General features: G+C 53.2%; 2 protein-coding genes and 1 long non-coding RNA gene across 6 annotated transcripts; 1 reads left to right on the forward strand and 2 right to left on the reverse strand.

Moving 5' to 3' along the window:
• The first annotated feature begins 4,692 nt into the window (after window positions 1–4,692).
• On the forward strand, window positions 4,693–7,507 carry LOC120098978 (uncharacterized). Its single transcript, XR_015645567.1, has 3 exons — window positions 4,693–4,867; window positions 5,263–5,439; window positions 5,881–7,507. It is a non-coding gene; the product is annotated as an uncharacterized LOC120098978 (long non-coding RNA).
• Window positions 7,508–10,950: 3,443 nt separating this feature from the next.
• On the reverse strand, window positions 10,951–18,831 carry Atf6b (activating transcription factor 6 beta). 4 transcript variants are annotated; one of them, XR_015644923.1, is made up of 17 exons: window positions 18,717–18,831; window positions 18,293–18,372; window positions 17,780–17,858; window positions 17,418–17,509; window positions 16,869–17,004; window positions 15,560–15,645; window positions 15,333–15,444; window positions 14,960–15,225; window positions 14,387–14,572; window positions 14,196–14,287; window positions 13,256–13,432; window positions 13,001–13,108; window positions 12,773–12,866; window positions 12,518–12,604; window positions 12,276–12,387; window positions 12,061–12,145; window positions 10,951–11,559 (listed from the first exon to the last, which is right to left on the reverse strand). XR_015644923.1 is itself a non-coding variant. In XM_087597951.1 (17 exons), the coding sequence occupies exons 1-17, from the start codon at window positions 18,817–18,819 to the stop codon at window positions 11,330–11,332; spliced, it is 2,109 nt and encodes a 702-aa protein (XP_087454077.1). In that variant the 5' UTR covers window positions 18,820–18,831; the 3' UTR covers window positions 10,951–11,329. The 4 variants fall into 4 exon arrangements, 2 of the variants coding, with proteins under 2 accessions (XP_087454077.1, NP_001002809.2); XR_015644922.1 differs by having other exon boundaries at window positions 15,309–15,444; XM_087597951.1 differs by having other exon boundaries at window positions 12,518–12,588.
• Window positions 18,832–19,856: 1,025 nt separating this feature from the next.
• On the reverse strand, window positions 19,857–21,326 carry Fkbpl (FKBP prolyl isomerase like). The gene is given in 2 exon segments (NM_001002818.2): window positions 19,857–21,015; window positions 21,214–21,326. A coding segment is annotated over 1 exon segment (1,044 nt). The 5' UTR covers window positions 20,926–21,015; window positions 21,214–21,326; the 3' UTR covers window positions 19,857–19,881.
• Between the last annotated feature and the right edge of the window lie 6,522 nt (window positions 21,327–27,848).

A 27,848-nucleotide genomic window follows, 5' to 3' on the forward strand; every position in this document is an offset into this window, starting at 1 on the left:
ACACACACACACACACACACACACACACACACACACGCTTTATTTACTTTCACTGAAACCCCAGCCAGACTGGATGAATGATGACAGAGACGGAGTATTACAAAACAAACGAACAAACCTTCCTCTTTTCTACACAGGACATGGATGAATTTCATGCGTGTGCCGAGCAAAGGAAGCCAGACTCAGAAAGAAAATGTTCCAAATGACGTTACTTATTGTGGGCGCACAAGAAGGCAGAGCTACATTGTGCTTTAGGAGATAAGATGGGGTTACGGTTAGGGATACCCCAGGCTGGAAGGAGGCAGAAGATTTCTGGGATTCCTGTACCTTGCCCCGGGTAAGGGTGAAACAGACGTGTGTACAGTCACACACAGAGCACTGTCTGAAATCAAACCCTGTGACTGAGAATAAATCCTTACCCGACATTGCAGCAGCGCTCCAGCCACCACACGTTTCTACACTTTCCGTTCCCATTTCCCCATTCAGTGCTGTAATCCACACCAAATGGCTTCCCCACCACCTTCAAAATAACTGAACAACTCCTACCACGGTCTCCCACAGAAATCTAGGGGAGATCTGCTTCATCTTACTGAACGTTCCTCAAAATTAGTAAGCTGGCTGTCTCTTTCCTTTTCGAAGCATGCGATGTCCAATAGACCAGCCCTCTCTCCTTCTGTTGTTTTGGTGCTGGGGACTGAACTCGGGTCATCAGCCTTGGCAGTCAGTGCCTTTACCCACTGAGCCACCTCACCACCCATCCCCCCACGAGGGAACGGGTGAACTTCATTTATCACTTCAGTCAACACTTCACTCTCCGCGTTCCTCGCTAAACCCAATGAACCTCTGGTCTCAAACCGATATCACCCAGAGAAGCCTTCCTGACCAGGATGCCTGACACACTGCACGGTTCTGGCTAATACTGTAACAATCCGTGGTCTTGTGGGGAAAGCGTGGGACCGCTGCTCTCTTGCCTCTCGTGCCCCTCGCTACACCAACCATTTCTGCTCTCACTGGCTGCTCCATCCAGCACATCCTTGTGCCCCCTAAATATTTATTGACTTTAATGATGGTTGCAAAGCCCAAATCTAAGCCCAGGGCTAGCACTAAGGCCAGAATCAAGAACAGGACCAAGGTCAGGGCTAGGACCACGGACAGTGTCTGGGCTAGAAGTCCAGTAGGAACCGTTGCAGGGTCAATAGCCAGGAGGGGAGAACCCTGGAAGGATCAGATGGTACAAGCAGGATATGTATGGTGGGATAAAGCTGGACACATGCAAAGCTAATGACCTACAGCGACTCCTAGGACAAGGTAGCAGAACGGGCGACCACAGCCCCTGCAGGAAACTACCAAGGTGTCTCGTATCAGCAGATTTGTTGAATTAACCGTGGCTTATATGCACTACGTGGACTACAGTTCGTGTACTACTAAGTGTAATACTCTTGATGTCTCTTAACCAATTATGAAAGCTAGACAGAGAAGAAATAGGCTGGGTAATTTATTAAAGAACGTTTGAGCAGATGCGGTAGTGCACACCTGTGCAGGTGGATCTCTGTAAATTTAGGGGGCCATTCTGGACTGCATAGTGAGTTCCAGGCCAGCCTGGGCTACATAGAGAGAGTCCACATCAAGTTCTTTTAAAAGAAAGAAAGTAAAGAAATGTTAGTTCAAAGGGAGAAGATAAGAAGCTTGCAGTTTTGAGCTGGGAGTGAGGTGGGTGTAGTGTTGTGGGGGAAAGGGTGGCCAGAAGAGGGCATTGATGTGGGATTTCTGGGGCGCTAAAAGCGTTTCCTTTTGTGCTGGACTCAGAGATTGCACCTCTAATCTCAGGATTTGGGAAGCTGGGGAAGGAGAGGCAGGAATTCAAAACCAGCCTGGGCTACACTGTAAGACCCCATCTCAAAAAATGCAAGGGCTGGAGAGATAGAGGCAGAGCAAATACGGGCAGAGTACAGTGATATATAGATGACCGCACATAAAGGAACTCACTGTCTCCTACAGCGATCTAAAAATAAAGGCCAAAAGTGGAGGGGGCTGGAGCTCGAAGGCAGCATGCCAGCCTGGGGTCAGCATGTCAGACAGGGGGCACAGACGTGAGGAGGGAGGGCAGTTTTAATCTTTACGTTTTTGCCACATTCGAACTATTTCGTACATGGACATGCACATCCCACTCTGACAATATGGGGGCTGAAGGACACCTTTTGTGAGTCCGTTTCCTCCTCTTGCCATGTGGGTTCCACACTCAGGTCACCAGGCTTGGCCGCAAGCACCTCTACCTGCTGAGCCATCTTGCTGGCCCTTGAAGGTATTTGTTTATTTACATGCCTATCTATACTTTAATTGGTTTTTTTTTTTTTTTTTTTGTGCCCGGATTAAGCCCAGGGGCCTCGTAGGTGCTAGGGGAAGGTTCCAGCTCTGAGACAGAAAGCCAAGGCGCTTTGTGTGGGGGAAAAATAAAATCGAAGGGATGGGGTTTAGACTCTGAGACAACTGGAGAGACGGTTTGAGAAGAAAGGTCTGAGGCAGGAGAAAGGGCTTGAACATGAGGCAGGAAGAGGCAGGCTGGGCTTGAACTGGGGTGATGGTTGAGCCATGTTGGCAGATGCCCAGGTCCTCTGGGACAGAGAGGCTGAGAGGGCAGGAGGCAGAGTGAACAGTGGGAGTGTTGACCAGCCAGGGAGGAAGGGCTGTGACTCCCCCTCTTCCAACAGACACACATCCTGGATTCCTCTGGGCCAAAGAGAAAAGCGTTTTCAGAGCTGCTTCATGGCTGGTGGCCTTGAAGCAGAAGAATGCCACTCAGTTGCTGGGGTGCCTGCCTAGCATACAGGAGGCTCCAGGTCTGATCCCCAGAATCACATAGCCAGGTTTGGTGACACGCACCTGTCATCTCAGCACTTGGGAGGTAGAGGCAGAGGGATCAGCAGGCCAAGGGCAGGCTCATCTACACAGCAGATTTAAGAACAGCCTGCGGCTGGAGAGATGGCTCAGTGGTTAGAGCACTGGCTGCTCTCCCAGAGGTCCTGAGTTCAAATCCCAGCAACAACATGGTGGCACACAACCATCTGTAAATGAGATCTGATGCCCTCTTCTGGTGCGTCTGAAGACAGTGTATTCATATATAATAAATAAATCTTAAAAACAAACAAACAAACAAACAAACAAAAAAAGAATAGTCTGGGCTGCCTAAGACTGGCTCAAAGTCTAACATAAAGAGGGAGACATGGGACAGACTGTCCATGTGAAGTGCCTGCCCCAGGCAAAGGGGGGCCAGAGACAGGGCTGCTTCCCGCTTAGAAAACAGCCATTGCGGGAGGGGGCTCTGGCCTACCCTCCCTGTCACTCTGTGCTTAGGGACCAGAAAATGCCCCCGCACCATGCTCGCACACACTGTGTGGCACATGCGGATACCCGTATGTGTCCGTAGACGCAGATACAGGTGCACCTGTGCATGAGTCCACCAGCAACGGGAATGAGGCAGTATTTTTGCAGGAGGATGGGCCACTTAGGCATTCCATTTCCGTTTTGTAGCTGCTCCATTCCTGGTCACCCAGGCCTGGTCACGGGTGGATGTCTAAGAAAGTGGATTACATCGGCACAGAGGGCAGCTGCCGTAGACGGCACAAGGAGCTGCTCTTTCCAAGTGGGGAGCAGAGGGTATGCGCTTCCTGCTCCCTCCACACCCCAGTCTCTTAAGAACAGCTGGTATAGGCCATAGGGCTCTCTGCAGCTGGAAAAGAAGTACAGAAACCCCATTGGCTTCATCGATGTTGGTCTTGTAGACAGGTGAGGCCCAGAGCCTCATTCCCTCCCCTCCTGAGAGCGCCATCAACACCCCCCCCCCCCGCTTCCCTTCCCAACACTTGGAAAAATTTGACCCTTCTCTTGGCACTGGGCAAACAAAGAATTGGGTGTTTCTTGTGTCTCCCTCTATGCCTCTCTGAAGTATGTTGGGGGGCTGGCCTCACCCTCTTGGCATCCTCCCGTGCTTTGAGGACCAACAGGGTGGGGGCATCTTCCCAAACTGTGACTCAGCACCCTTGGTATTCAGCACGGGGCCAACATTGACACTTTACTCATTGGGGACCATTGGTCCTACCGGGTGGGAAAGGAGCACATGTCTGTGAAGGGTGTTCCAGGGTCTGGTTCCATTCCATTCCGCTCCATACCCAGCTCTACCTGCCATTCCCACCCCCAGCAAAGTCTTGCAATGAGAGGTGGAGGCATGAGAAAATGGAGAGGGGGTTCAGATACTGGGCTGAAAGAAGTTGAGAAGAGGGTTCCAAAGAGAGAAGGAGCTGGGGGAATCCCAGTGCTTCTTATTTTGGGGAGAAAGTACAGGGGCCGCAGGAATGGAAAAATTAAGAGAAAAGATTTCTGGACCCTCAGTGACTGAAAGGAAGATAGGTTCTGGTCCTGCATCAGAGGCCGGGACTTGAGAGGAAGAAAGTTTGACTAATGGAAGTGCTAGGTCTCCAGGGGTTGGAAGCAGCCAGGGAGAGCGGGAAGGGGCTGAGATCCGGGAAGCAGGGGCGGGGCTGCAGTTTCCTGGTCGCTTATTCGCTTCCCAGTAGCCCCCCTCAGTTCCGCTTCCAGTTGTTTCTAAGCCATTAAATTCTTTCCAGGCGAGATAAGAGGCCCCGCCCGCCCCACCCGGGGCCCGTCACGTGTATTGGGGAGTGGGTGGGAAGATTCAGGAGCACAGAAGCAGGGAGCCTGGAAGGGGGACCGAATGAAGACCCAGCCCTGTGCCCTGTGGGGACATCAGTCAGCCTCTGTAGGCCCGCTGAACCGTGAGTCATGGGTGCACAGCCCTCGCCAAGAACAAGTTATGGGATCGTCTCTGCAAGCTCTGAGCCCTTCCCAGCCCGTGAGTCCTCACTAGGTTCCACTTCAGCACCTCTAAAAGCCCGGGACCTCCCCAGACCTTGTTCTCAGATCCCATAACTCCTGCACAGTTAGCTGAAGAAATGCCATCTAGGATGGGGAAACTGCTTCTTCTGCCCCATCCTGGTACCAGGTTCAGCAACTACAACCCCAGCACTCAAAATCCACAGTGCTTCCCACAACGTGCGGCTGGACAGCTCAGTCCAGTCTCCTTGCAGCTCCTCAGATCAGCCTGACTCCTGGAGTCCCACAGTTCCCAGGCCCTCTCAGCTACTGGCATCCCTTCCAAACCTTGGTGCACGCAGCACACACCGCACACTGCCTTCTCCTGCCTGGACACACCTCCAGGGTCTACTTGCATTTTCTCTGTCCTGGAAGGCACTCCCGCCACGAGTTCAGCGACGGAGCAGCGCAGAAGAGAAACCCTCCACTTCTCCCTTCTCTGGTTTCCCCAGAGTTCTGCTACTTACCTGGAGAGCCTGGTGGCTTGTGCTGGCTGCTACACCTCTGAACCTGCACAGTCCCAACCCCAGTAAGGGAAGCGTCTCAGGCAGGGTAAGCACTGCCTTGGCAGCCCTGGACCCTTGGGGGGGGGGCGGAGTTGGGGAACCCTTCACTGGTCTCTTGCAGCAGAAGCTCTGGGAGCCACTGCCAGGACTGTTGATCTCACAGCCTCGACAGAAAGGCAGGGAGCCTGCAGCAAGCAGGGGGAGGAGAAGGGGAGGACCAGTGTGAGGTCAGGGAGGGGAGCGGAGATAGGGCAGGTCTTGTCCCCCCTCCAGCCCCTCCCACCAGCCCCTCCTTGTCCAAGACAAGTATCCCCCCCATACCTTCATGTCAACCCCTCTGCTTCTTTTTTTATGCCACCCATGTTCTTCGCCCACTTCACTTTAACCTCCTCACACCCTAGTTTCTGAGCAACCTGACGACACCCCCCACCATTCTGTGCCCTTCCTTCCATCCCTTCTCTTTAACCCATTTTCTCCTTTCCACCAGCACCATTCTTCAAGGCCGGTCTCCGTCCCTCCGACCACCAAGCTCCCCTCCACTGCGTCCTAGCTGCCACTACAACTTGGGTTTTATTTACCGCACGTGTTGTTCAGTATCCCTTTTTTCAGCCCTAAACTTGCCTAGGGTTGTGCCATGCAGGGAGCAGAAGCAGAATCAAGAGGTGACCCACACACTCAAGCTTGATCTCCAACTTGAGATCATTCCTGGAGCTCCTCGCCCTCTGTGCCGTACCCAGTGGCCCCTTCCTCTGTTTTCTCTTGCTTAGGCTTGAGTGGCCGGTCACTGCCCATTCTGCCCAGCTCCTCTCTGGTTCTCAGCTCGGATCTCTGCCCCGTTCCATTCTCCCAACTCAGCAAATTCCTAGAGAAACAGCGAGTGAGACTTGGGCACAGGCTGGGCAGAGGCTTGGCTGAACACCAGGACATTCAGCTTGGGAAAGTAGTGGGGGACGTGTGGAGATAAGGAAGGAAAAATGGAAGCTCAGGGGGTTGTAACAGAGGTAACCAAGCAGCTAGAGGCAGCAACTGATGTTTAGCCAAGTACTTCCCTAACAAGGCACTGATAGGACTTCAGCCACTGGACGACTGACAGTCTGAGGAAAGCCACCTCCCACTAGCGCACTGAGCACCGAGCTAACTCTACTCCACGGCAACTGTATCCTTAAGGTGTGCACACACCTTAGCCCAGTCAGACAATGGTGAAGGGACTGGAAGGGGCCCACATGTATCTGGTGCCACAAGTGTCTGCATCACAGATCACATCTCCGGTCACAGGTGTGCCTGAGAGGAAGCAGGCTGACACAGCATGTGACCTCGGCCACTGCCACCAGCACCATGTGGCTGAGACCAGCAGCACGCATGACCTTCCTCATGGGTGTACCGTGTGCTTGGGTGTGTGGCTGGCTTTTTTTTTTTTCCTGGCTTTGATGGGGAAGATGAAGTCAGCATTTGGGATAGAGCTGGACTTAGCTTCCTTCCTCTGCCTTGGCCAGAGTCCCCCAGAGCCGTGAGTAGGTGACAGCTTCTTCAGGTCTCCGGGGGAATTGAGGGAGGTCTTCAAGCTGCATTCCATTGCAAGGAAGACCAGGTGGCAGTGTGGCTCTTGATCGCCCGGTGTTTTGGAGTAGGATCATTAACATATCTATCCCTTCATCCCGTCCCATAGCTTTATTATTCAGGAAGTAGGGTCACCATTAAATACAGTTGGCTGTGTAAGTGGCCAGGAAAGTCAACTGAATCCAGTCAGGAAGATGGCTTGGGGGCTGGATGCTGGGATCTCCACACGGGAATGTAGGGCTCCGACTCATGTGCTTACAAGACATCTGGAAGGGACTGGATGCTGATACAGCTGCAAGTGTGAAATCATGATTGTCTGGAACCATTTCCTCCCGGACCCCAGGTTCCTGGGAAATTCTGCTTTTCCATGTCCACAAAGCAGCAAACCTTACCGGACCTCACTGTCGGGAATGAAGGTCAACTGTTGTGGATATTTATCTGAAGACTGTTAAAACCCCTTTAAATATTTTTAGGGGTTTCTACCCCACTTAGAGCACATATATTCCCAAATAAAGACACAGAAACCTTTAGGCTTATAATAAGCTCAAAGCACTAGAGCTGGGCGGTTATCAGTCCTCTGTGGGATTCTGTCAGCTTCCCTGTGGTGACCCTGAGGTGTCACTGCCATGTCCCACTTGGGCAGCTCCTACTCTACCAGGCCAGCCCTCATGAAATGAGCTCATAACCCGCCTACCCCATGGCAGCTTCCTTCTTCCTCCTCGATCTCCTGAGTCCTGCCTGGGACTCCAAGCCCAGGAACCTTTGCTCCTACCCCACCCTCCCTTCCCACTCTCTTCTGCGCAGCCTAGGCTGTAAGCATCTTCATTAACCAATCGGATAACTTGGGAGGCAACGTAATTGTTTCATAATTGTCCTTACTGTATGTTGCTTATTATTGTAAGAGATTTTTTATGTATGTAAAAATGGAAATCTGGGGGGAGGGGTCTGGTGCTGCTCTGTGGCCTCACATACACTGAGCTGAGTGAGGTATGCAAACCTTGCCCCTCGAGTTAAAACTATTGGTTAAACAAAACTGTAGATAGCCAATTACTGGGAGGAATAGAAAGAGGTCCAGTTTGAGTTAAGGGGCTGGGGGATCACAGGTAGGGACCGTGAGGTGGAGAGAGGCGAGAGAGGAGGAGTGCAGAGGAGAACGTGGAAAGAAAGGGAAACTCCACTAGTCCTGAAGGACCAGCAGTGTGAACGGCTCCCCAGGAGGCCAGACTGACTAACAGAAATAATCCCCTACCGTCGACTAGCCCATGGGTACTGGGGGAGGGGCAGGAAAGCCAGCAGCTGAGGCGGCTCCAGTGAGGTGTCCTGCGGGCAGCAAGGTCACAGGGTTGTCCAGAACCGCGTGTGTGCTGGCTGTTCCCAGGATCCTTCTTCTAGGGGTCTTTGGCTCTGAGCACTGTATCCTTGAATGACCCTTCGAGTTCAAAGGCAGGGAAGAGAGAGAACTTGACCAAGAAGAGTAAGGGCGACTGAGGGCACAGAAGAGAGTGAAGAGAGGCCAGAGGGTGAGCTGAGGAAGTGTCCCAGGGAAGCAAGCGCAGGAAACAGGACCTGGCTTCCAGGAAACAGGACCTGGCGTCTGTATGTGGCTGCCTAGCTCAGCACAGACTTCCCCTCATCCTTCAGTGAGGAGACAGGGCTCGTGGGCGCTGTTGGGCTTGGCTAGTGGAGTAGGCAGCCAATTCCAGAGCCTGTTCTCACTCCCTCAACAGTAGTTCTGGGAAGGACTGAAGTGGCTTCTTCAAAGGTTTTGAGAAGGAATGACAAAGAACATGGGCTTCTGACGTTTCTCCTTTTGCCCAGTTACTGTGTAGACAAGACACTGCCTAAGACGGGGGTCGGGTCAGCGTGGCCAACATGCAAGGTGGAGCGCTCAGTGGCAGGGTAAGGGGAACCTGGGAAGGAAAGAGCTTGAGAAGACGGAAGAGGCTACAGGGCTCCGACACTGCAGCAAGAAGGGTCTGGGGCCTTCAAACTCTCAGCCTGGAGACATGGGTGTGGGGAGACAGGAGGGGGAGGGAGGACATTTCTATCTCGTGACAAAAGAAAGTCACACAATTGTTTTGTTCTCCGCTCTGGAGCGGGTGGGCGCCTGTATTTACCAGAGGGACTGAGGTCGCTGTGGCAACCACACATCTGGGCCCCGGGATCCAGATGTGCTGTATCCAGAAGCCATAGCAGAATGATGAGGCAAACATTGGGCTCCCCAGTCCTGGCCCCCACAGCCAGGGAGAGGACCGAGCTTGGAGTGTAGGGGGGGAGGGAAGCATGAGGGGGAGAGTAGAGGTGGAGGGGCAGGGCGAGGAGGTCGGACCGTGGAGTGGGTAGGAGAGAGGACAGGACAGAGCAAGACCACAGTACAGGGCTGGCGGGAAGAGATGCGAAGACCAAGGAACAGGACGATGACAAAAACTGGGAAGGGACACAGAACTAAGCAGGCAGCAGATCAGTGGGCAGAGGGTGAAGGCAAGGGAGAAGCTCAGAGACAGCAGGGCGGGGACAACAGACTGAAGACCCCAAGGAACTATGAGCCCAGAGCCGACCAGGAAGCAGAGGGTCTGGGACAGGAAGGGGGTGTTTATGTGTCAGCCTGACAGTGGCCTGGCATGCTGACATAGCACTGGACAGCACAGTGGACAGGAGGAAACCTGTACTGGCCTGCAGGGCAGCAGCCGAGTCCACTTGCACCTGCCGCCCTGCAACCCAGGGCGCTCTGGGCTCATAGTTCCTTGGGGTCTTCTCTGCATCTCTCCTCAGCCCCCTGGATGCCTCTCCCCCAACCAAGACATGTTTGAGGGCCCCAGTCTTCCACCACTCAGAAGGGGTCCAGGGGGACCATTCCAGAGCCCTCAGTGTAGGGAGCCAGCACTTGGGAAGCACCCTTCCCAAATGGGTCAAGGAAGTGATGGGTGCAAGTTTTAAGCAGATCTAGGACAGAGGCAGGGCCCAATAGTACAGCCCAAGCATCAAGTTTCACAGTGCTACCCTCAAGAGTAGGGAGGTGGGTCACATCTTTAAGAGGCAGGGCCTAGGTGTTTAAGGACATCAGCTAATGTGGGGCCATGAAGGGGCCCAGGACCAGGCCATCTGCTTCCCTCACTCCCTGGGTAAGGAGCTCAGGGATCCTGGGACAGGAGGTGGCTATGGACCAGAGTTGCCCTCTGGAGAGAGGAGAGGCTGAGTTCCTGGGAGCCCTGTTCCAGGTTGCCATGGTTCCCCGTCTGTTTTCACCCCAAACACAGAAGGGGTGGGTAAAGGGCGGAGGGAAAGCCTGGCTGGACACGTGAGGTCCTTCCTCCCTCCTCCAGGGCTGGGCTTAGAGCCAGGCAGCCCCTGTCCAGTCATCTGGGCCTGGAGCCCAGGTCCAGCTCACACCCTCCAGCTGACCCAGGCCACTCCTGTAGGGTCAGGCCTAAGGCACTGCTGCAAGGGGAACGATGGCAGGGGACCCAGCAGTCAGCGGGCTGGGGCCCTCCTCTGGATCTGGTCCCTTTCCTCCCACTCGGAGCACACAGCCCTTCCTTGCTGCCTGACCCACTGTCTCCATCCATCTGGACCTCCCTCAGGTCTGTCTTCTTCAGCTCAGAGCCAAGAGGATGTCCCATGCCATGCCCCTTCCTTCTCTCCCTCCTGCCCGTCCAGGACCCCGCCTTCCCGGGCTCCAGCCCTCTGGCCCCCACGCCTTTGTTTGTATGGACAGCTCACCCTGGAAAGCAAGGGGGACCTGCGGCAGAGTGAGGGCAGGAGCTGCTGTGCACCCTGAAGGGCGTGGGGCCCCCTGTCCTTCCTGTTTACTCAGACACATTCTGGTGATCTGTACTATCGCTGTCACGCCACAGACAGCTAGACAGACATGCCCTAGAGCTGCAGGGGTGGGGTGCGGGGATGACAGGAGTCTGGCTCCGTCCCACCCACCATGCCATCTTCAGCACTGGGTCCTCTGATGCTGCCCTATACCAGTCACACACTAGGACGGCGGCCACCCTTCCTTTACACCCCTCCAAGTTGTTTATTTAATAATAATAATAAAAAAGATATGCACACACATAACTGCCTTGTGCCACCCGAGACCATCCCTTGTCCCACCTGGGGACCAAGTCCCACCTTTACTCCCGAATAGATAAAGGTACAGGTACAGAAGAGGGTACAGGAGCCACCCTCACGCAGTGCCCTCGGAGAAAGAGGACTGGGGGTGCAGGAACCAGAGGAGCTCTATATTCCGGAGAGAGTGAGAAGAGAGGTGAACCACCCACCCATGTCCCGCCAAGTGCTTAATCCCCACACCCCACCTTCCTTTACCAACTGCCCCGAGCCCCAGGATCAGGCTCCCCAACCCGGTTCTAAGCCAATATGGGCTGAAGAAGTCAGGGATGATTGAGGTAGAGGGGCTGGCGGGAGGCCTGACGGGCCGGACTGGCTGCGGAGCCTGGCAAGGGGCCACCTGTGGTATTGCCTGGGGACGGGGACGGCTGCTTCCGAAGTGAGGGGGGCACCGTGGAGGTCTTGATGTGAATCACCCTGGTGTCCATGACTTCACACTCAATCTGCATCATCTCCTCATAGTCCCCAGCGGGCCCCCGGCCTGACACGGTCTCTGTGAGAAGGGAGGGGAGGCAGACGGTGGTGGTTGGAGTGAGAAGAGGAAGACGGTTAGAAAGTTCTGAAGAGGAGGAAGGCAGAGGCAACCCACAGGCCGAGTGAGGGCACAGGGATGGCATAGGAAAGTAAATGACAATAAGGGGCCCACGGGAGAGGATGCCCAGAAAGAAAAGCCAAGTGACAAGGTCTAGCAGGCTCCAGCTCACCCTCTCTGCCTAGCCACCTGTCAGAGCAGTTTGTGGTCTGGCTGAGAAAGGGTCTCACTGTGGAACCTGGACTTCCCCATCCCCTACCTCAGACTCCTGAGGTCTCAACGCTCAATTTCAGGCCCACATCTCCTGACTTTATCTTTCCCCTGGTTCCGAGCCTCTCAGAGCCTTGTCTCTCTGGATCACCCTTCCACGCACTTTCTCCCTCAGCGCCCCCTGCTGGATCTCTCCTTCTTCAGTTTTAGATTTCAGAACCTTCCCCATAGCCAGCCAGAGGGAAGAATTACCATTGGGGGCCATGGCTGGCATCACCAACGACATCTTGGGCCTGGATGTCTTGTTGTGGCTGATGGCTGGGAGCAGCAAGTGGTCCTAGGAGCAGAAGGGCCATGCTGGGTGGCAGTGGAAGACACACTAACAGGTTCCCCAGCTCTACTCTTTAACCTCCCACTAAAGAATATGACTAGGGACCCAGGGTGACAGACACATGACAGGAGCTCACCCTTCGGAAGGAGACAACATAGAAGGTATCTTCCCTCCGGTCAATTGCATCTAGAAACTCCGGCTGTGAGCGGCCTGGGTGGCGGTAGAGCTGCAGCTGGCCCACGGGGTCCCTAGGCAGGTGAGGGCAGACTTAGGAGGCCTGGCTGAGAGGACAGCATACTCCTCTGGAACAATGGCAGTGCCTCCTGGGGTACAGCTCTTTCTAGCGACCGCACTTAGAAGTACTTACCCAGGACTTACCTTTCAGGGGGTCCTGGAGGTTGGGTGGGGACTGGTTTCACTGGAGGGGACTTCTTCCGTAGCTGAGACTTCTGGAAGGAGAAGTATCTAAAGATTTGAAGAGGGTAAAGGGAGGAGGGAGAGAGACAGGCGGTCCCTGGAAGCTGGTGCCATCTCCTAGCCACTCCTCCATGTTCCCGAAGAACCCCTGAAATCTCTACAAGGACACAGTTCTGTCTTCCTCTCACCTCCCTTGGCCCGCCCACTGGCTCCTACCTGTCTCTCCTGGGCCCTATGAGGTATCTTCCGACGACCTCTCTGGTGACCTCTCTGGTGACGTTGGACCCAGCCACTCAGCTCATCAGCAAGCCTAGGGAGATAGGCCACCACCTCTAAGTAGGCACTCCGGACCCACAAGCAGGCCTGAGAAGGCAGGGGAGCTGGCTTTTCCATGCAGGACAGCTGGGCTGTCTGTGGAGGCTTCAAAGGACAGACTGTGCACACCTCAGAGACTCAGTTCGGTTGAAATGGCGGCAGTCAGAGGAAAGGAAGAGCTGGTCCAGGTCTCTCAGCAGCAGCTCCTTGGCCCCACTGGGGAAGGCTGTCAGGTTTCTGAAGTGAAGCAGAGGAGGCAGTGACCAGAGACCCACAGCACAGAGCAGCTCGAAGCCTCCTGGACCAGGAACAACTTTGGCTCTACGCCATGCACGGGCAGGCTCCAGGACGACTTCTTAGAGACAGGGCCGTTTTGCTTCTCACCTGAAGCTGGGCTTGCCTGCAGGGCTGGGCTGCTGCTCCTCAGGGCCCTTGGCAGCTTCCTGGAGGGGTTCGATGCCGTGAGCTGGCCCTGGTTCTGAGAACCCCAGCAGGTGCCTCTGGGGTCGGGGTCCCTCCCTGCTCATCCGAGAGACGGGAGCTGGAGGTGGCTCGCTGATGCTGTGGGCGGGAGTGGGAAGGTGAAGCACACAAGCTTTCTCAGCTGTCTGGTACCAGTCAGGGCTGTGCACCCAAGGCAGGCACCACCTGTTGCACACGGCTGCGTCTCCCTTCAGTGAGCAGGAAGTAGAGAGGGTGCCAACCTCACAGGCTCAGGAAGCAGGAAAGGAGAATGGATCCTCTAATCCATAGCAGCCAGTAAGGCCGTAAGCCATCTGCATGGGCATGTCAGGGACAGCGGGGTGTGTGTGCACGCGCGCAAGTGTGTGTGTAATATATATGTGCATAGCTATGTTATACCTGTGCACACGTATATACATGTGCACCTTTTTATTTTACTTTTGAGACACTGTCTCAGCAGCCTGTCACTCACCAATGGCCAGTGAGCCCTGGGGACCTGCCTGACTCTCTCTTCCCACTGCCGTGTAAGTGCACGCTACCACAATCGGCTGTTTTCAAAATGTGAGTTGGGAGGATCAAACTTCGGTCCTCATGCTGGTAAGCCAAGCACTTGACTGACTGAGGCAATCCCCACCCCTGAAGTCACTTCTCATCAACACCGCCACCACACCCACCCACAGCCACGCCCACCTCCGAGGGAAACAGTGCAACAGCAATGGCTGTTGGGTACAGCATTAGGGCTGGGGGGCCAGAGACGTTTGTGGAAGTGGGAGCACACTGCCCAGGCCAAGCAGGTAATTTAGTGGGCGGCCGCGAGGCTCAGCTCCATCCAGAGGCCGCAGGGAGGTGGTGAGGGTCTCACCTGACAGGCCCAAAGTTGAAGGCAATGAAGAGAAGGAAGACCATGATGCAGACAACCTTCCTGTTTCCAGACCCCAGCTTGAGCTCGCTGTTCTGCAGCAGCACCGAGGGAGACACGGGAAGGAGGTGAGGGTAGTTACCCCAGGGCCTGGCCCCGCCCCTCTCCAAGGGCAGCACACAGCACAGGCCAACCTCTGCCAGTAGGGCCTCCAGCCGCCGCCGGAGGGCAGCATTCTCCCGGCGCAGCTGCTGGTTGTCGGCCAGCACGGCCTGCAGCCGGGCCTCCAGGCCTTGCAGGTACTCCTTCTTCTTGCGGCGGGACTGGCAGGCTGACTCCCGGTTCTTGATCATCCGCTGCTGGCGCTTTAGCAGCTTCGCCTTCGCCAGCCAGCGGGGTTGGGAATGAGGATGAGTTAGACACGCCCACCCACAGCTCTCGGCCACTCTCCTGCCTCCCCCACAGGGAAAGGGCCCTCCTGGTCCTCAGTGTGGGACAAGTGAGACTGTAGGACCACGGTGCCAGCTAATCCTCTCCTTAGTGACCTGGCTTTCCACTGGGACGCCACCTGTGTCCTGGGCCAAGCGTTATGTCCCCTCCGTATGCTACAAAAGCACGCCTAGGCACCTAACACCACGAACAGCAAAGGCCGCCCACACCCTCGGCTTTCTAACTGGCACACTAGCTCCCTTCACCACACTGCTGCCCAGGACAGAGCGCTCTCCTCCCTCCCGTGACAGAGCCTGCCCAGCCTCCCCAGCACGTACGTCCACTTCAGGCGGGCAGGCGTTCCCCGGCATAGGGGCTGGGACAATGCTCTTCCTCTCAGGCCGAGGGGCTGCCGGAGCTGGCCCTTCAGGCTGGGCTCGGATAGCACCTTGGATGAGAACCACCGGGGATACTGCGGGCTGCTGGACCAGGGGCTGCAGAAGGACAGCAGTGCTGGCAGGCCCAGCTCTAGGTGGCACCGGAACTGTGGTTAGCACCACAGGCTTGGGCTGCAGTGGAGGCTTCCGAGGGGCAGGAGCTTTCCCTGAAGGAAGAGAAGGGGAAGGAAGGGATAGCATCACCATGAGGCCTCTGAACAGGAAGCCCAGGGTCAGGAGACCCCATTACCTGAGGAACTATCAGGGGACGGACCCATGCTGATCTGGACAGCTCCAAGTGAAGAGGCTGGGACATCCCAGAGGAGGCACCCTGGAGGGGACGGAGACTCTGTCTTCACTTCCAGAACCTCCTCTCCTATAAGAGCCTACACGGGGGCAGTCCAGAGAGATTAGCTGGGAGTGTAGGGATGGAGCAGGAGGTCAAGGGAACACTTCCCACACCCCTGGAGAAGGTTGCTGGGCTGCACAGGAGAGCACCACCTGGCTGGGAGAGTCTGCTGACAGCAAGGAGGCCTCGGAGTTGACAGAGGAAGACGGAGAGGCGGGTTCTAGCTTGGTCTGGATATCTGAGGGAGGCAGGAAAAGACACAAGAGCCGGCTATCAGGGGCTGAGGAGATGCTCGGTGGTAGAGAGAACTCGCTGCTCTTGGAGGAGACTGGTCCCAGAGTCCTCATGGTCGCTAACAGCTGTCAGTAACCCCAGGGGACCCGATGCCCTCTCCTGATCTCTGGAGGCATCGGGCACACACATGGTGCACATGCGGGCAAAATAGCCATACACATAAAATAAATACATCTTAAAAGCAGCAGCAGCTGGCGGGTAGATAAATATTGAAGATGAAGGGAGATGAGGGTTAATTCTCCTTTTATCTGGCTACAGTACTACAGGTGCCCCCCAGGAGAGACCGGGAGCCTACTTCTTTTTTTTTTTTTTTTTTTTTTTTAAGATTTATTATGTATACAGCATTCCGCCTGCATATATGCCTGCAGGTCAGAAGAGGGCATCAGATCTCATTACAGATGGTTGTGAGCCACCATGTGGTTGCTGGGAATTGAACTCAGGACCTCTGGAAGAGCAGTCAGTGCTCTAACCACTGAGCCATCTCTCCAGCCCCCATGTGATCCCGACTTCTAAGGCTCCTCCCACCCCCACCTTCCTTTCTATTTCAGCAGCTCTCTCACACAGGGATGTTCGTTCCCCCCTTATTCTCTCTCACAGCCCCTGTGCACTGCTGTGGAAGACTCCGGAGCAAGGGCAGGCTTGGCAAACCCAGGTTCACTCTCCTGTCCAATTCTCCTTAAGTTCTTTATCTCATGAGCATAAGCATTTTGCAAGACGACCTCAGCTCCCCTGTGAGACACTTGTGAGCCACCATGTGGTGCCCACAATTGAACCTGGGTCCTCTGGAAGAGCAGTCAGTAACCCTCTGAACCCTGGAGCCGTCTCTCCTGACCCCTCCCCTCTGGCTAGTTTTTATCTTATTTTATTTTTGGTTTGTTTCTTTTTGCTTTCCACCACGGCATCTCTCTGTGCAGCCCTGGCTGTCCTAGAACTCAGTCTGTGGACCAGGCCGGCACTCCTCCCACATGCTGGGGCTATACTTTTCATGTCCTCATGTTCAGTACTCTGGTTTCACTTCCTTCGTTTTTGAGATTGTTCCTCTCTGTACTCTGGCCTCTGCCTCCCGAGTGCCGGGGTTCAAGGTGTGTGCCGCCACCCCCCCCCCACCTGACTCCCCACCCCCGGTGGCAGTGGCAGTTCTTAAGGTCAGCGACAAGCTGTGATTACCTGCGAGATCATCAGAGGCAGAGCCCACAGTGATCTGGACTGTTTCAAAGGGGAACGCTGGATCATCTCCCAGCAGGCAGAGCGGGGGTGCCAGGGACTCCATCTTTACCTGCAGCACCTCCCCTACTCTAGGAACCTGTGAGAGTGAGGGCGGAACAGGGCGGCAGAAGGAAAGAAGGAAAGAAACCGAGAGAGTAAGAACGGAGACCCGAGTTACAACCCGCCAAGCAGATACGCCCTGCTCTAAATGGTCCTGACCCCTACCTAGGCTACCCCAGGCTCTATGTTCTTCCTATTTTCTATTCACGATCGCACATATCACATTACAGTGGGCAGCCTGGGCGAGAACAGCCTGCACAGTCTCGGCCATTGTCAACTGCTTTCCCAAGCCCTTCTCTTACCGTCTCTGTACATTCAAAAGGCCCTTTCTACGCAACCAGACTGGGAGGACAGAGAGTGAGGGGGGCTGTGGCTAAGAAGAAACTGCCACCCGCCTCATGACTCAGCGTGAGTGGAGCCACGGAGAACCAGGGGGGAGATGGCTCTCACCTGGCTGGAGGGCTCTGTGGAAAGATGTGAGGATTCTGAGCTGAGGGAGGAAGAGGAGCAGGGAGAGGACGGCTCAGACTTCACCTGAAGATCTGCAGGGAGAAAAGTTGGGGAATAAACAGAGAAGTCTGGGGATGAAGCTTGGCCAACACTGCAGAAATAAATAACCAAAGAGTAAAGCCTATCACTGCTTGTAGAGCAGTGCTGAGGTGGGGCAGGAGAGTATGGACAGACACCACACACCGGGGTCACAGGGAGGGGCAGATGGGGTGTACCCGAGGCCATGGGGATGTTAGTTTATGGGCAGCAAAGGGAAGAGAAGGGTGTTTGGCAAGATGAGGGAAATCCTACTGATGCCTTACCTGGGAAGATGGGTAGAGGGTCCCAAGGGGGCTCAGGGGGGATGACATCCATCCCCACATCCAGAGAGCTGCTGTCAAACTAAGCGGTGGGGCAAATTAGAAGGCAGGAAGGTGAGAAAGTGTGACACCAAAGCAGGAGCAACATAGCTTGCAAATTAAGAAGCCCACTGGATCAAGGCCCCATAGTTTACAAAACTGCTGGTCTGCCGCTTCAATCAATTCTCTCGCCCCTATAACACACGGCTGTCAATCTTTTTAACTGTACCCCAAAGAGGGACCTCAAAAACCCAGAAGGGGCTGCTTTCTAAAATCCCGACCTAGCTGGCCAGACCCGGGTGCGACTCTAAAATAAAGCTTGCTCCAATTAGATCACTGGACCCTTGAAACTGGTAATTCTCCACGTGATTTTCGGGTTTAACAAGAGCAGATGAACTGTGGCTTGGTGAGGACTCCAAGTTTGGGGTCGCCCTCCCGCCACCAAGGGTTATAAGAGAAACTCTGAGGTAGCAATACCGGGACATCCTGCTCCACGCAACGAAACAACTGCGTCTGCTCCTCGGCCACTTCATCCAGGCCACTGTACAAGGTGCTGTCTGCAGGGAGGCCCGCGTGTCAGGAGGATCTCACGCCAGCCCCAGCTCCTCCATTCCTCATTGGCTCGGCCAGGCCAGACCCACCGCCCGCCCACTCGCACAGCCAGACACCCTAAGGCGTCCAGCCCCTCTCCCCTGACCCCGGGCAGCCCCGTGCTCCGGGGGAGGCCAAGATCTTCCCTTCCCCCGCATCCCAGGGAAGGGCGAGCCCCGCTGCGCGCTCCCTCAGAGATGGGCTCGGCGTCCGCCCAGCCTTCCTCTTTCACCCTCCGCTGCCTTCCCGCGTGCCTCTGGCCCATGGCGAGCCACAGCCCGCTCCTCCCCCGGAGCCTCACTCCGCGCACCCCAGTCCTCCGGACTCAGCAGGTTGTCGGTGAAGAAGCGCGTCGGGTCGGCGATCTCGCTGAGGAGCATCAGCTCCGCCATCTTCCCCCCACCCCCCACCATGAGCCGGTTCTCGGGCCCGCCTCCTCCGGGCCTCGGCAAATCCGTGAGCTCGTTGAGGAAAAACCGGGTGTCCCGGAAGTCTTGCTGACCAGTCAGAGGCTTGGTTGCTGAACACATGACACGAAGGAGCAATGACTGTACATGCCGGGCCAATGGAAACCTGATCACTTTACCGGGGCCAGTCGAGACTGCGCACGCGCTGTATAGGTCCCAGAGACTAACCTTGTGGGAAATGTAGTTCCTAGCACTTACAGTGCCTGCATCTGAGCTAGAGAGTTGATGGTTGAGCGGTAGTCTGCAAACAACTGCACTCACGTGGTGTCCATAAGCTCACGAAGGCACCAATACACGCATAATAAATGAATGAATGAATGGAGTGGGTGGATGGATGGATGAGTAAAGTTCCAGCATCTTGTTGGGGATTTAGCTCAGTGGTAGAGCGCTTGCCTAGGAAGCGCAAGGCCCTGGGTTCGATCCCCAGCTCCGAAAAAAAAGAACCAAAAAAAAAAAAAAAAAAAAAAAAAGTTCCAGCATCTGGAATGAGAGATGGCTCAGCAGTTAAAAAGTGCTTATTGAGGCTAGGTGGCGGCGGTGTACGCCTTTAATCCCAGCACTGAGGAAGTAGAGGCAAGAGGATCTCAGCCTGGTCTACAAAGTGTGTTCCAGGACCGCCAGGGTTGCTACACAGAGAAGCCCTGTCTCGAAAAACCAAGTGGTGTGTGTGTGTGTGTGTGCGTGTGTATTGCTCTTGCAAGGATCTGGATTGCATTCCCAGCACCCACACCCGGTGACTCGCAATCATCTGTAACTCCACTTCCGTAGGATGCAAGGTCCTGACATCCGGAAGTTCTGCGTTTGCCACAGTTAATCCTAAATAGATAGCCTCTCCTGTCTTCAGAGGTGGATAAGCTTCCCCGGACCCCCTCCACCAAGTGACTCACTGACACCGTCGCCAACTCCCTAGGATATGAGTTGAAACCCCATCCTTAGTGGCCCTTGAAAAACCCACAACACAGAACACAATTCACAGGTTCCTGTCTCTTTTAAAATTTAACTTTTTAATCAGCTAAACATCTTGCGCAGCCCCCGAGCCAGCCCTGCATCCTGTATCTTTCCCTGAATGACCACCTTCCCCAGCTCCTCTTTCGCGGCACGGTTTTTGGGATCTACTGCTAGAACTTTCTTGAGATCAGCAGTTGCTTTATCCAAGTCCCCGAGGGCAGCCTGAGCAACCCCTCTTCGGTATAACGCCTTTAAATGGCCCGGCTCCCGCTCCAGCACTCGGTCACAGCTCTGGGCTGCCAACTGGGGGTGTCCTAGCAGCAACTGACAGGCTGCCAGATTGGCATGAAGAATAGTTCGTTCAGGTGGGCCAGGTGGGGGCAACGTCAGCAGCAGCCGGAGAGCCCGTCCGTAGCATCGGGCAGCCCCTTGAGGGTTCCCAGCTCGAAACAATTCGGTGCCCCTTCTGTGTTCTTCTTTGGCCAGAGCCTCCTTCTCCACAGCCTCCAACTCCCAGGAGTCCCGGCCATTGGTGAAGGAATCCAGTCTGAGCTTAGCAAGAGGTGTAGAGGATCCGGGAAGGTGAATCTTGGCTTCCTCACCTTGACGCATCGACTCCAGGCATTTTTCTGTGAGTTCCCCCCATGTTTTTTCCCTCCATTGCCCTGTGCCTATGGTTAGTTCTGTCCAGCCCTCTGGCATCCCAGATCCAAAAGGAAACCCCAAAGCCAACACTCGGCATTTGGAGCCTAGCTTGGGTTTGTCTAAGCCGTGGCCATGAACTATGATCTTCTTTACAAAACTCCCATCAGGGCAGTACCAAAGATCAGAAGCTTGAAGGTGCTCTGCCATCTCATCGGTGGAGATGTGAAATTTATCAGAGTCACCTTCAAATCCAGCTACGGGATTTTCAATCTCTTGAGTCGATAAAATTTGACTGGCTGGATCTGGTTTCACTCCCACCTCCAGGGCTTCAGGGAGAAGACCTGGGGACTGCTGCTTAATCGGAACGGCTGCATTTAGGTTTTGCTGGGTGTTCTCTTCCCGCTGCTGCGGTTGTGCGGTGTTGTTCTCTTTCATTGGGCTGATAAGTGAGGTCTCCATTTGGATCTCCTGATCCCTTCCACAGTAGATGAGATAAAGGAAGGAACAGTTTAGTCTGCAAAGTGACGACGGGTCAATTGTAGTTCAGACCTTGGGGGGGTGGGGGAAAAAAACCCAAAATAATGTAAATTCCAGAATTCCTAGTTAAGACTCCTCGTAGTCCTAAAAGTTTATTTTTTTTTTCCTTTCTAAAGCTAGGGTCCACCAGGATCTAGTTTAGAACTATAAATTCCCCCATGGTTCGGGTAGTCGCCCGAACTATGGGCACTTGACCTTGTCAAAAAGTACCTGAGAGGCCAGGGGGCATGGCAGGATGACCCAAGTCACAATTCTTGCATTGAGTACGGTGTTGGCGCCTGGAGGAGCAGCCTGGGAGCAGCTGAGCGTCTCAATCAGCCCTCGAGTCCTCGGGACTGAGAAGCTGGTCTCTAACATGACGGCCAACCGGGGAGGACGAAGAGGCTGCTGGTCCCGCCTACTCGTGACGTCACTTCCCCAGCAACCACGAAGCGCCGTGCCTTAGCAACCAGACCTAAGCAACAGAATTAGCCAAATCCAACCGAGCTTGACAAAGATCTGGCTGACTGGTTTTGTCAAAATGTAAAACGGCCAGAAATGGCGAACTGGAGCTGAAGAAGACAGAGCGGCGGTAGATAGCTTTGCCAAGCATGTGAAAGACCCTGAGTTCGAGCTTTAGTACAAATTTATTTTTTTTAAAGGCTGAGATTTTAGCCGCTTCAGACCCTCCCCTGTTATTATGCCTAAATTCAGAGCTCTTAGCTGAAACCAACCATTTTGGCTCATGCTTAACTTTTGCCACACATCCACCATTGCCCTTCAACTGAGCCAGTTGATCCAGATTGCAGTCTTTTTTAAACTTGAAGGTGCATGTGTGTCATGAGAAAAGATGTTAAATTGCAGACCTGGATTTCGAAAGTCTGAGATGGAGCCTGAGATTCTTAGACAGTGTTCCAGCCCGGCCGACAGTGTGATCCCTCAGTGACCTCATTCGGCGCCAGCTCAGCTTGTCCTATATTTTTTGTGTGTAACTGGTATAGCATGCTCCAGTGAGTGGACCGGTGGAGAACAGGTCTCCTCCTCCCTACAGAAGGTGTAAATAGATCCCTTTTGTGACTCAGCCTTGCTGGGGGAACTGCCTGTGCAGGCTGGGCCAGCACAGCTCTTCCGGGAAGGAGAACCCCTTATTATCTAAGTATCTCACTTTGGCATATGTTGTTCTTGGTATGATCGACAGGGTCATATGTATCCCTTGCTGGCCTGGAACTCTATGTAGAAGAGGATGCTGGAACTACGGGCATGCTCCACTGTGTCTGACTTACGTGGTACTGTGGATCACACCCGGTGCTTCTTTGATGATGTAGGGTGAAAGAAATACTGACAAGCTTTGACACTGATTAGAATATAAAAAGAATAGGTGAGGGCTGGAGAGGTGGCTCAGTGGTTAAGAGCACTGACTGCTCTTCCAGAGGTCCTGAGTTCAATTCCCAGCAACCACATGGTGGCTTACAACCATCTGTAAAGAGATCCGATGCCCTCTTCTGGTGTGTCTGAAGACAGCTACAGTGTACTTGTATATAATAAATGAATAAATATTAAAAAAAAAAAAAAAAACGGGGCTGGGGATTTAGCTCAGTGGTAGAGCGCTTACCTAGGAAGCGCAAGGCCCTGGGTTCGGTCCCCAGCTCCGAAAAAAAGAACCAAAAAAAAAAAAAAAAAAAAAGGATAATGGAAACTGCTGGGCCTAGTCAACTACACAGAAAAACGTAACCCGGAGATAAGGAAGGCTGCAACCTGCCTTTGGTAACTCTGCTTGATTGTCCCGAAACCGTAATTTCTGGGTAACCAAACCCACAGTTTCTGCTTTTGAAACACTTGCTAAATTACAAAAACAAACAGACAAACAAACAAAAACAAAACAAAAAAACACCAAAACCGTAAGATGGGTTGGCAATTTAAATTTAAACACAAGCCAGGTGTCTCCCGCATGGTTTTAATCCCAGAAATCAGGAGGCAGATAGATCTCTGTGAGTTTGGAGCCAGCCTGGTCTACAAATCAACTCCCAGGATGGCCAGGACAGAGAAATCCCGTCTCGAAAAACAAACAACAATGAAGTAAAACCAACCCACGTCTCTCTGTTTCTGTCCCACTCCGGGCCACTGGCCTTCATTTTTCTACCCCTCTCGAAAGTTTTTTTTTTTTTTTTCCTTTTTTTTCGGAGCTGGGGACCGAACCCAGGGCCTTGCACTTGCTAGGCAAACGCTCTACCACTGAGCTAAATCCCCAACCCCTCGAAAGTTTTATTTTTGGTTTTAGCCCACTTCCCCATCCCCAACACCTCGACTAACTACTGTGGTTCTCGAAAGCCCTGGGATCTTACTGAAAATTAATCCATCCTCTCTCTCTTCCCCTGTCCCCTGAGGGATTTCAAGGAAAGTAGGAAGTGTAGCTGTCTACACCCTAATCCTCAGACAAAGAAACCCATGTGTCTATTTTAGCTCTAATAGACCGCATGAGGCAGTGACTCTGCGTGTGCGTGTACCTGTGCGCCTATGTGTGTGTGTGTGTGTGTGTGTGTGTGTGTGTGTATGTGCGCGCGCGTGTAACTCCTCCATTCATTCAGCAGGAATCCAGTGAGCACCTGTTGTATCCAGGCGTCATGCTAGGCCTGGGGAGTCAGAGATGAGAAGGACAGAGCGTTTGCCCTCATGAGAGGTAGAACCTCACCACAGAAAGCAATCACAGAGGTAGCCAAAGTGTATTGCGCTGTGAGGGTGAGCTGTGACAGGGAGTGGGGTTTCTTTGTGGTAATAACAGTTGTGCTGACATCTGAAGAATGGCCTGGAGTCTGATGACTTCTATAGCCCCAACTTAGGATGTGGAGGAAGGAACTAAATAGTGAGTGAGTCTGAGGCTAGCCTGGGCTACATGAATGACAAAGAGGACAGATCCGGGCTGGAGAGATGGCTCAGCAGTTAAGAGCACTGACTGCTCTTGCCAAGGTCCTGAGTTCAAATCCCAGCAACCACATGGTGGCTCACAACCATCTGATGGGATCTGATGCCCTCTTCTGGTGTGTCTGAAGATAGCTGCAATGTACTTACATGAATATAATAAATCTTAAAAAAAAAAAAAAAGAGGGGTTGGGGATTTAGCTCAGTGGTAGAGCGCTTGCCTAGCAAGCGCAAGGCCCTGGGTTCAGTCCCCAGCTCCGAAAAATAGAAAAGAAAAAAAAAAAAAGAAAGAAAAGAAAAAAAAGAAAGAAAGAGGACAGATCCGTGGTGGGTCTTTACTATTCTGCAGTTTCTTTCCTTTTTTTTTTTCCTACCCTGCTTCACCTTCTATCACTAGATAGGAGAGAAAGGACAGAGGGGAGAGGGAGGGAGATATCCCTGTATCTAACGTCTTTCATTTCTTCTCTGACCACAGCTACTAGCAAATTGCAACCAACCTCCCCAACCCACACTGCCTCTTGGCAGTCCTAGCATTTATACACCCTCTGAAAAATTCCCAGAATCTCAAAGTCTCATGATTGCAGGAACTATCGGCAGCTGGCAAAGTCACGCCCCTGCTAGCGCACGAGGCAAATCGTAGTCAGCTGCTACGGGCAGTCTGAGTGGCCCCACAACCCCCACGCCTGGGATTAAAATGAAGGCACATTTTCATAATATTTCTGTCTCTTTATTTTTTTAAAGATTTTATTTATTTTATATAAGTGAGTACCCTGTCACTCTCTTCAGACACACCAGAAGAGGGAATCAGATTGTGCTGCAGATGGTTGTGAGCCACCATGTGGTTGCTGGGAATTGAACTCAGGACCTCTGGAAGAGCAGTCAGTGCTCTTAACCGCTGAGCCATCTCTCCAGCCCCTCTTTTTTTTTTTTTTAATATTTATATATTATGTAATTATGTAGAAGTATACTGTGGCTGTCTTCAGACGCACCAGAAGAGGGCATCAGACCCTATTACACATGGTTGTGAGCCACCATGTGGTTGCTGGGTTTTGAACTCAGGACCTCCGGAAGAGCAGTCAGTGCTCTAACCACTGAGCCACCTCTCCAGCCCCTGTCTTTTTAAAAGAAACCAAAACTCCAGAATTCTCACTACACGAATCAAAGTTACTTGAAGACCGAACCACATCTGGGACGTGTGTCCTGTGCAAAAGCAGCAAGCCCCTAACCACTGGCCCATCTTTCTTAGTAATCCTTACTAAGGGTTGGGGCGTCCCTCAGTGCCAGAGGATGGACATACTGTACAATCACTAGTACCACCCTTAAATCCTTGCTAAATACTCAGGATTTATCAATGAGGGATGGAGGCAGAGAGCCGCACCAGTCGGGGGTGTCTTGTTTCAAAATCTTCCAGATGCCAGGAAAAGGGGGGCTGGGCGGCAGGGCCTTTGTGTTTTCCAGCTCAGCGCCATCTGGACTGGCTTCGCGAGCGAAAGCAATCAGACTGCTGAGCCTTGAAAGCTGCCCGTTGTTGTTGTTTTGCCTTGCGGAGAGTTGGCCCAAACCTCCCTCCACCCAGCTTTCTGCACCTCTGGCTCAGTCTCAGCTTGCCCAAGCTATTCCAAGCCGCATGCCCGCTGCCCCTGTCACAAAGCCTGGAGCCAGCCGGAGGTTTTCACGCGGTCAAGCACCATGCGTTCCACACTGCAAGGAACCAAAGCCGCCCTTAAATGCCCTGCCGCTCTAATGGTTTAGCATCTGCACGAGACACCAAAAAAATCTAGCCTCCCGGAGGTTAAACAAATATCCCCTTCTGTTTCGTCTTGGTGGTTTCTGTGGGTTTTTGGTTCTCCTGGGATTCGTGTCAAAAATTGTTCCTCTTTTCCTCCCAAAGTTTTTGAACCATGCCCGCCTCGCCGGCAGGGTTCTCTGACAGGAAAACCGAGGTGACAGAAAGTCTTTCTGTGGTAGAACAATTCATAGGAAGTGCTCCACAGTAAACCTGGCCATGAGTCAGGATGGCAACAGCAGGCATTGTGTTAAGGGACTATTGTCTGAGCTCTTGTGTATTAGCTAATGTGTGTTACCTCATTTTTCTCCTAGAGTAACCCCAGAGCTAATTATTCATTTATGTTCTTTCCCTCTTTGTAATCCCAGGGCTCTGGACAGCTTTTTAATCCCTAAGCCATTTCCCAGGCTCTGGTCAACAGTTTAATATTATTTTATTTAACCGGGGCTGGAGAGATGGCTCAGTGGTTAGGCACACTGGCTGCTCTTGCGAGAGGACCTGGTCTGGTTCCCAGCCTCCACGTGGTGACTCACGATCTCCGTAATTCCAGTCCTAGGGTATCCTGCTCTTCTCTGACCTCTGAGAGTACCGGGCACACATACGGTGCACGTGCAGCCTAAACACTTAGGTGTATAAAATAAATCTTTTAAAAGTTATATTTTGAGACAGAGTCTCACTTTGTAGCCCTAGCCAGTCTGGAAACTCACTTATGTAGACCAGGCTAGCCTTCCTCCGAGTCCTGAGCGCTCCACCACGCCAGCCAGTCTCATATGCCCATATAATCTGACGTTTAGTCGTTTTTTGCTTCATTTCCCCTCCCTCGCCTCCCTCTTTCCCACTGGAACCCTTCCGAGCGAAATCCATCAATGTGTGACCCACTGGGTTAATATGGGTTTCTCGCCACAGAGTAAGAATTCTCACCTGACCTCCACTAGCCTGCTAGCGGGAGTGTGGGAGCGGGTTATCTTGACTACACCAGTGAATTGATTAAGCTCTCCTCCCCAAACAATCTTCAACTGCCAACAGTCTCTCTGGCGGGGTGGGCCCCTGACGGGCTCCTTCTATTGGCTGGCCTTCTTCTTCCTAAGCCCTGAGCTAGGGCCACAGGCGGAGGAACTAACAGTAGCTTACTCTGTTATAGCGGAAGATGTAAGGGCACAGAGGCCTATTGATGAAAATGCCTTCAGTGTCAGGGTAGTGACAGATCTCAGGAACCAACACACCAGGGTAAGGGGACAGGAGGGGAAGGTCCAGGAGCTCGCGAGTGCGGGTGTGTGTGTGTGTGTGATTTCTAACCCAGTGCTAAGTGCAGGTTTTCACTCGGTCCTGTTATACAAAGGATATGTGGTGGCCTGAGGACTGTGGGGTGGGGAAGTGTCGTTCAGTGGGTAGTGTGCTTGCCTACCATGCAGGAAGTACTACGTCTGACCCCGAGTACCATATAAATGGGACACGACGGGACATGCCTCTAACTCTGAGTTCAGAAGGTAGAAGCAGAAGGATCGGGAGTTCAAGATCACCCTCAGCTATGTCATCTGTGTCTGTGTGAGACCCGACTGGGATACCGGAGATCCGGTCTGAGAAAACATGGCAGGGCTGGTGAGGTGGCTTAGCAGGTAAAGGTGCTTTCTCGTAGCCGGCCAGAGGACCTGAGTGCTATCCCTGGAACCCACATGTGGAAGGAGAGGACCAGCTCCACAGAGTTGCCACATAATCTCCACATGCATGCATGCCAGGCGTGCACATGAGTGGATCCACGCATGCACAGGACAATAAAGAACTTTAAACAACAGACGTCGGTCAGTCCATTAGGGGAGGTGAAATTATTGCTGAGTTAAGAGGCTTCCTACCCGAGCTGAATGGTCTGAGTTTGATTTCTGAGACCCACATGGCGGAAGGAGAGAAGTGACCCATGCAAGTTGTCCCCTGACCCCTGCAGTGTGGTACACATACGAACACACACACACGCACACAGACACATACAGACACACACACATACATACACACATACATACACACATACATACACACATATATACACACATATACACACACACATACATACACACACATACACACACACACACACACACACACACACACACACACACCATAATCCCCTCACAATAAGAAAAAAAATTCCTTTGAAACAGGGTCTCACTGT

This window comes from Rattus norvegicus, chromosome 20 (genome assembly GCF_021556685.1).
Source record: "Rattus norvegicus strain SHRSP/BbbUtx chromosome 20, alternate assembly SHRSP_T2T, whole genome shotgun sequence".
Classification (NCBI taxonomy): Eukaryota; Metazoa; Chordata; class Mammalia; order Rodentia; family Muridae; genus Rattus; species Rattus norvegicus.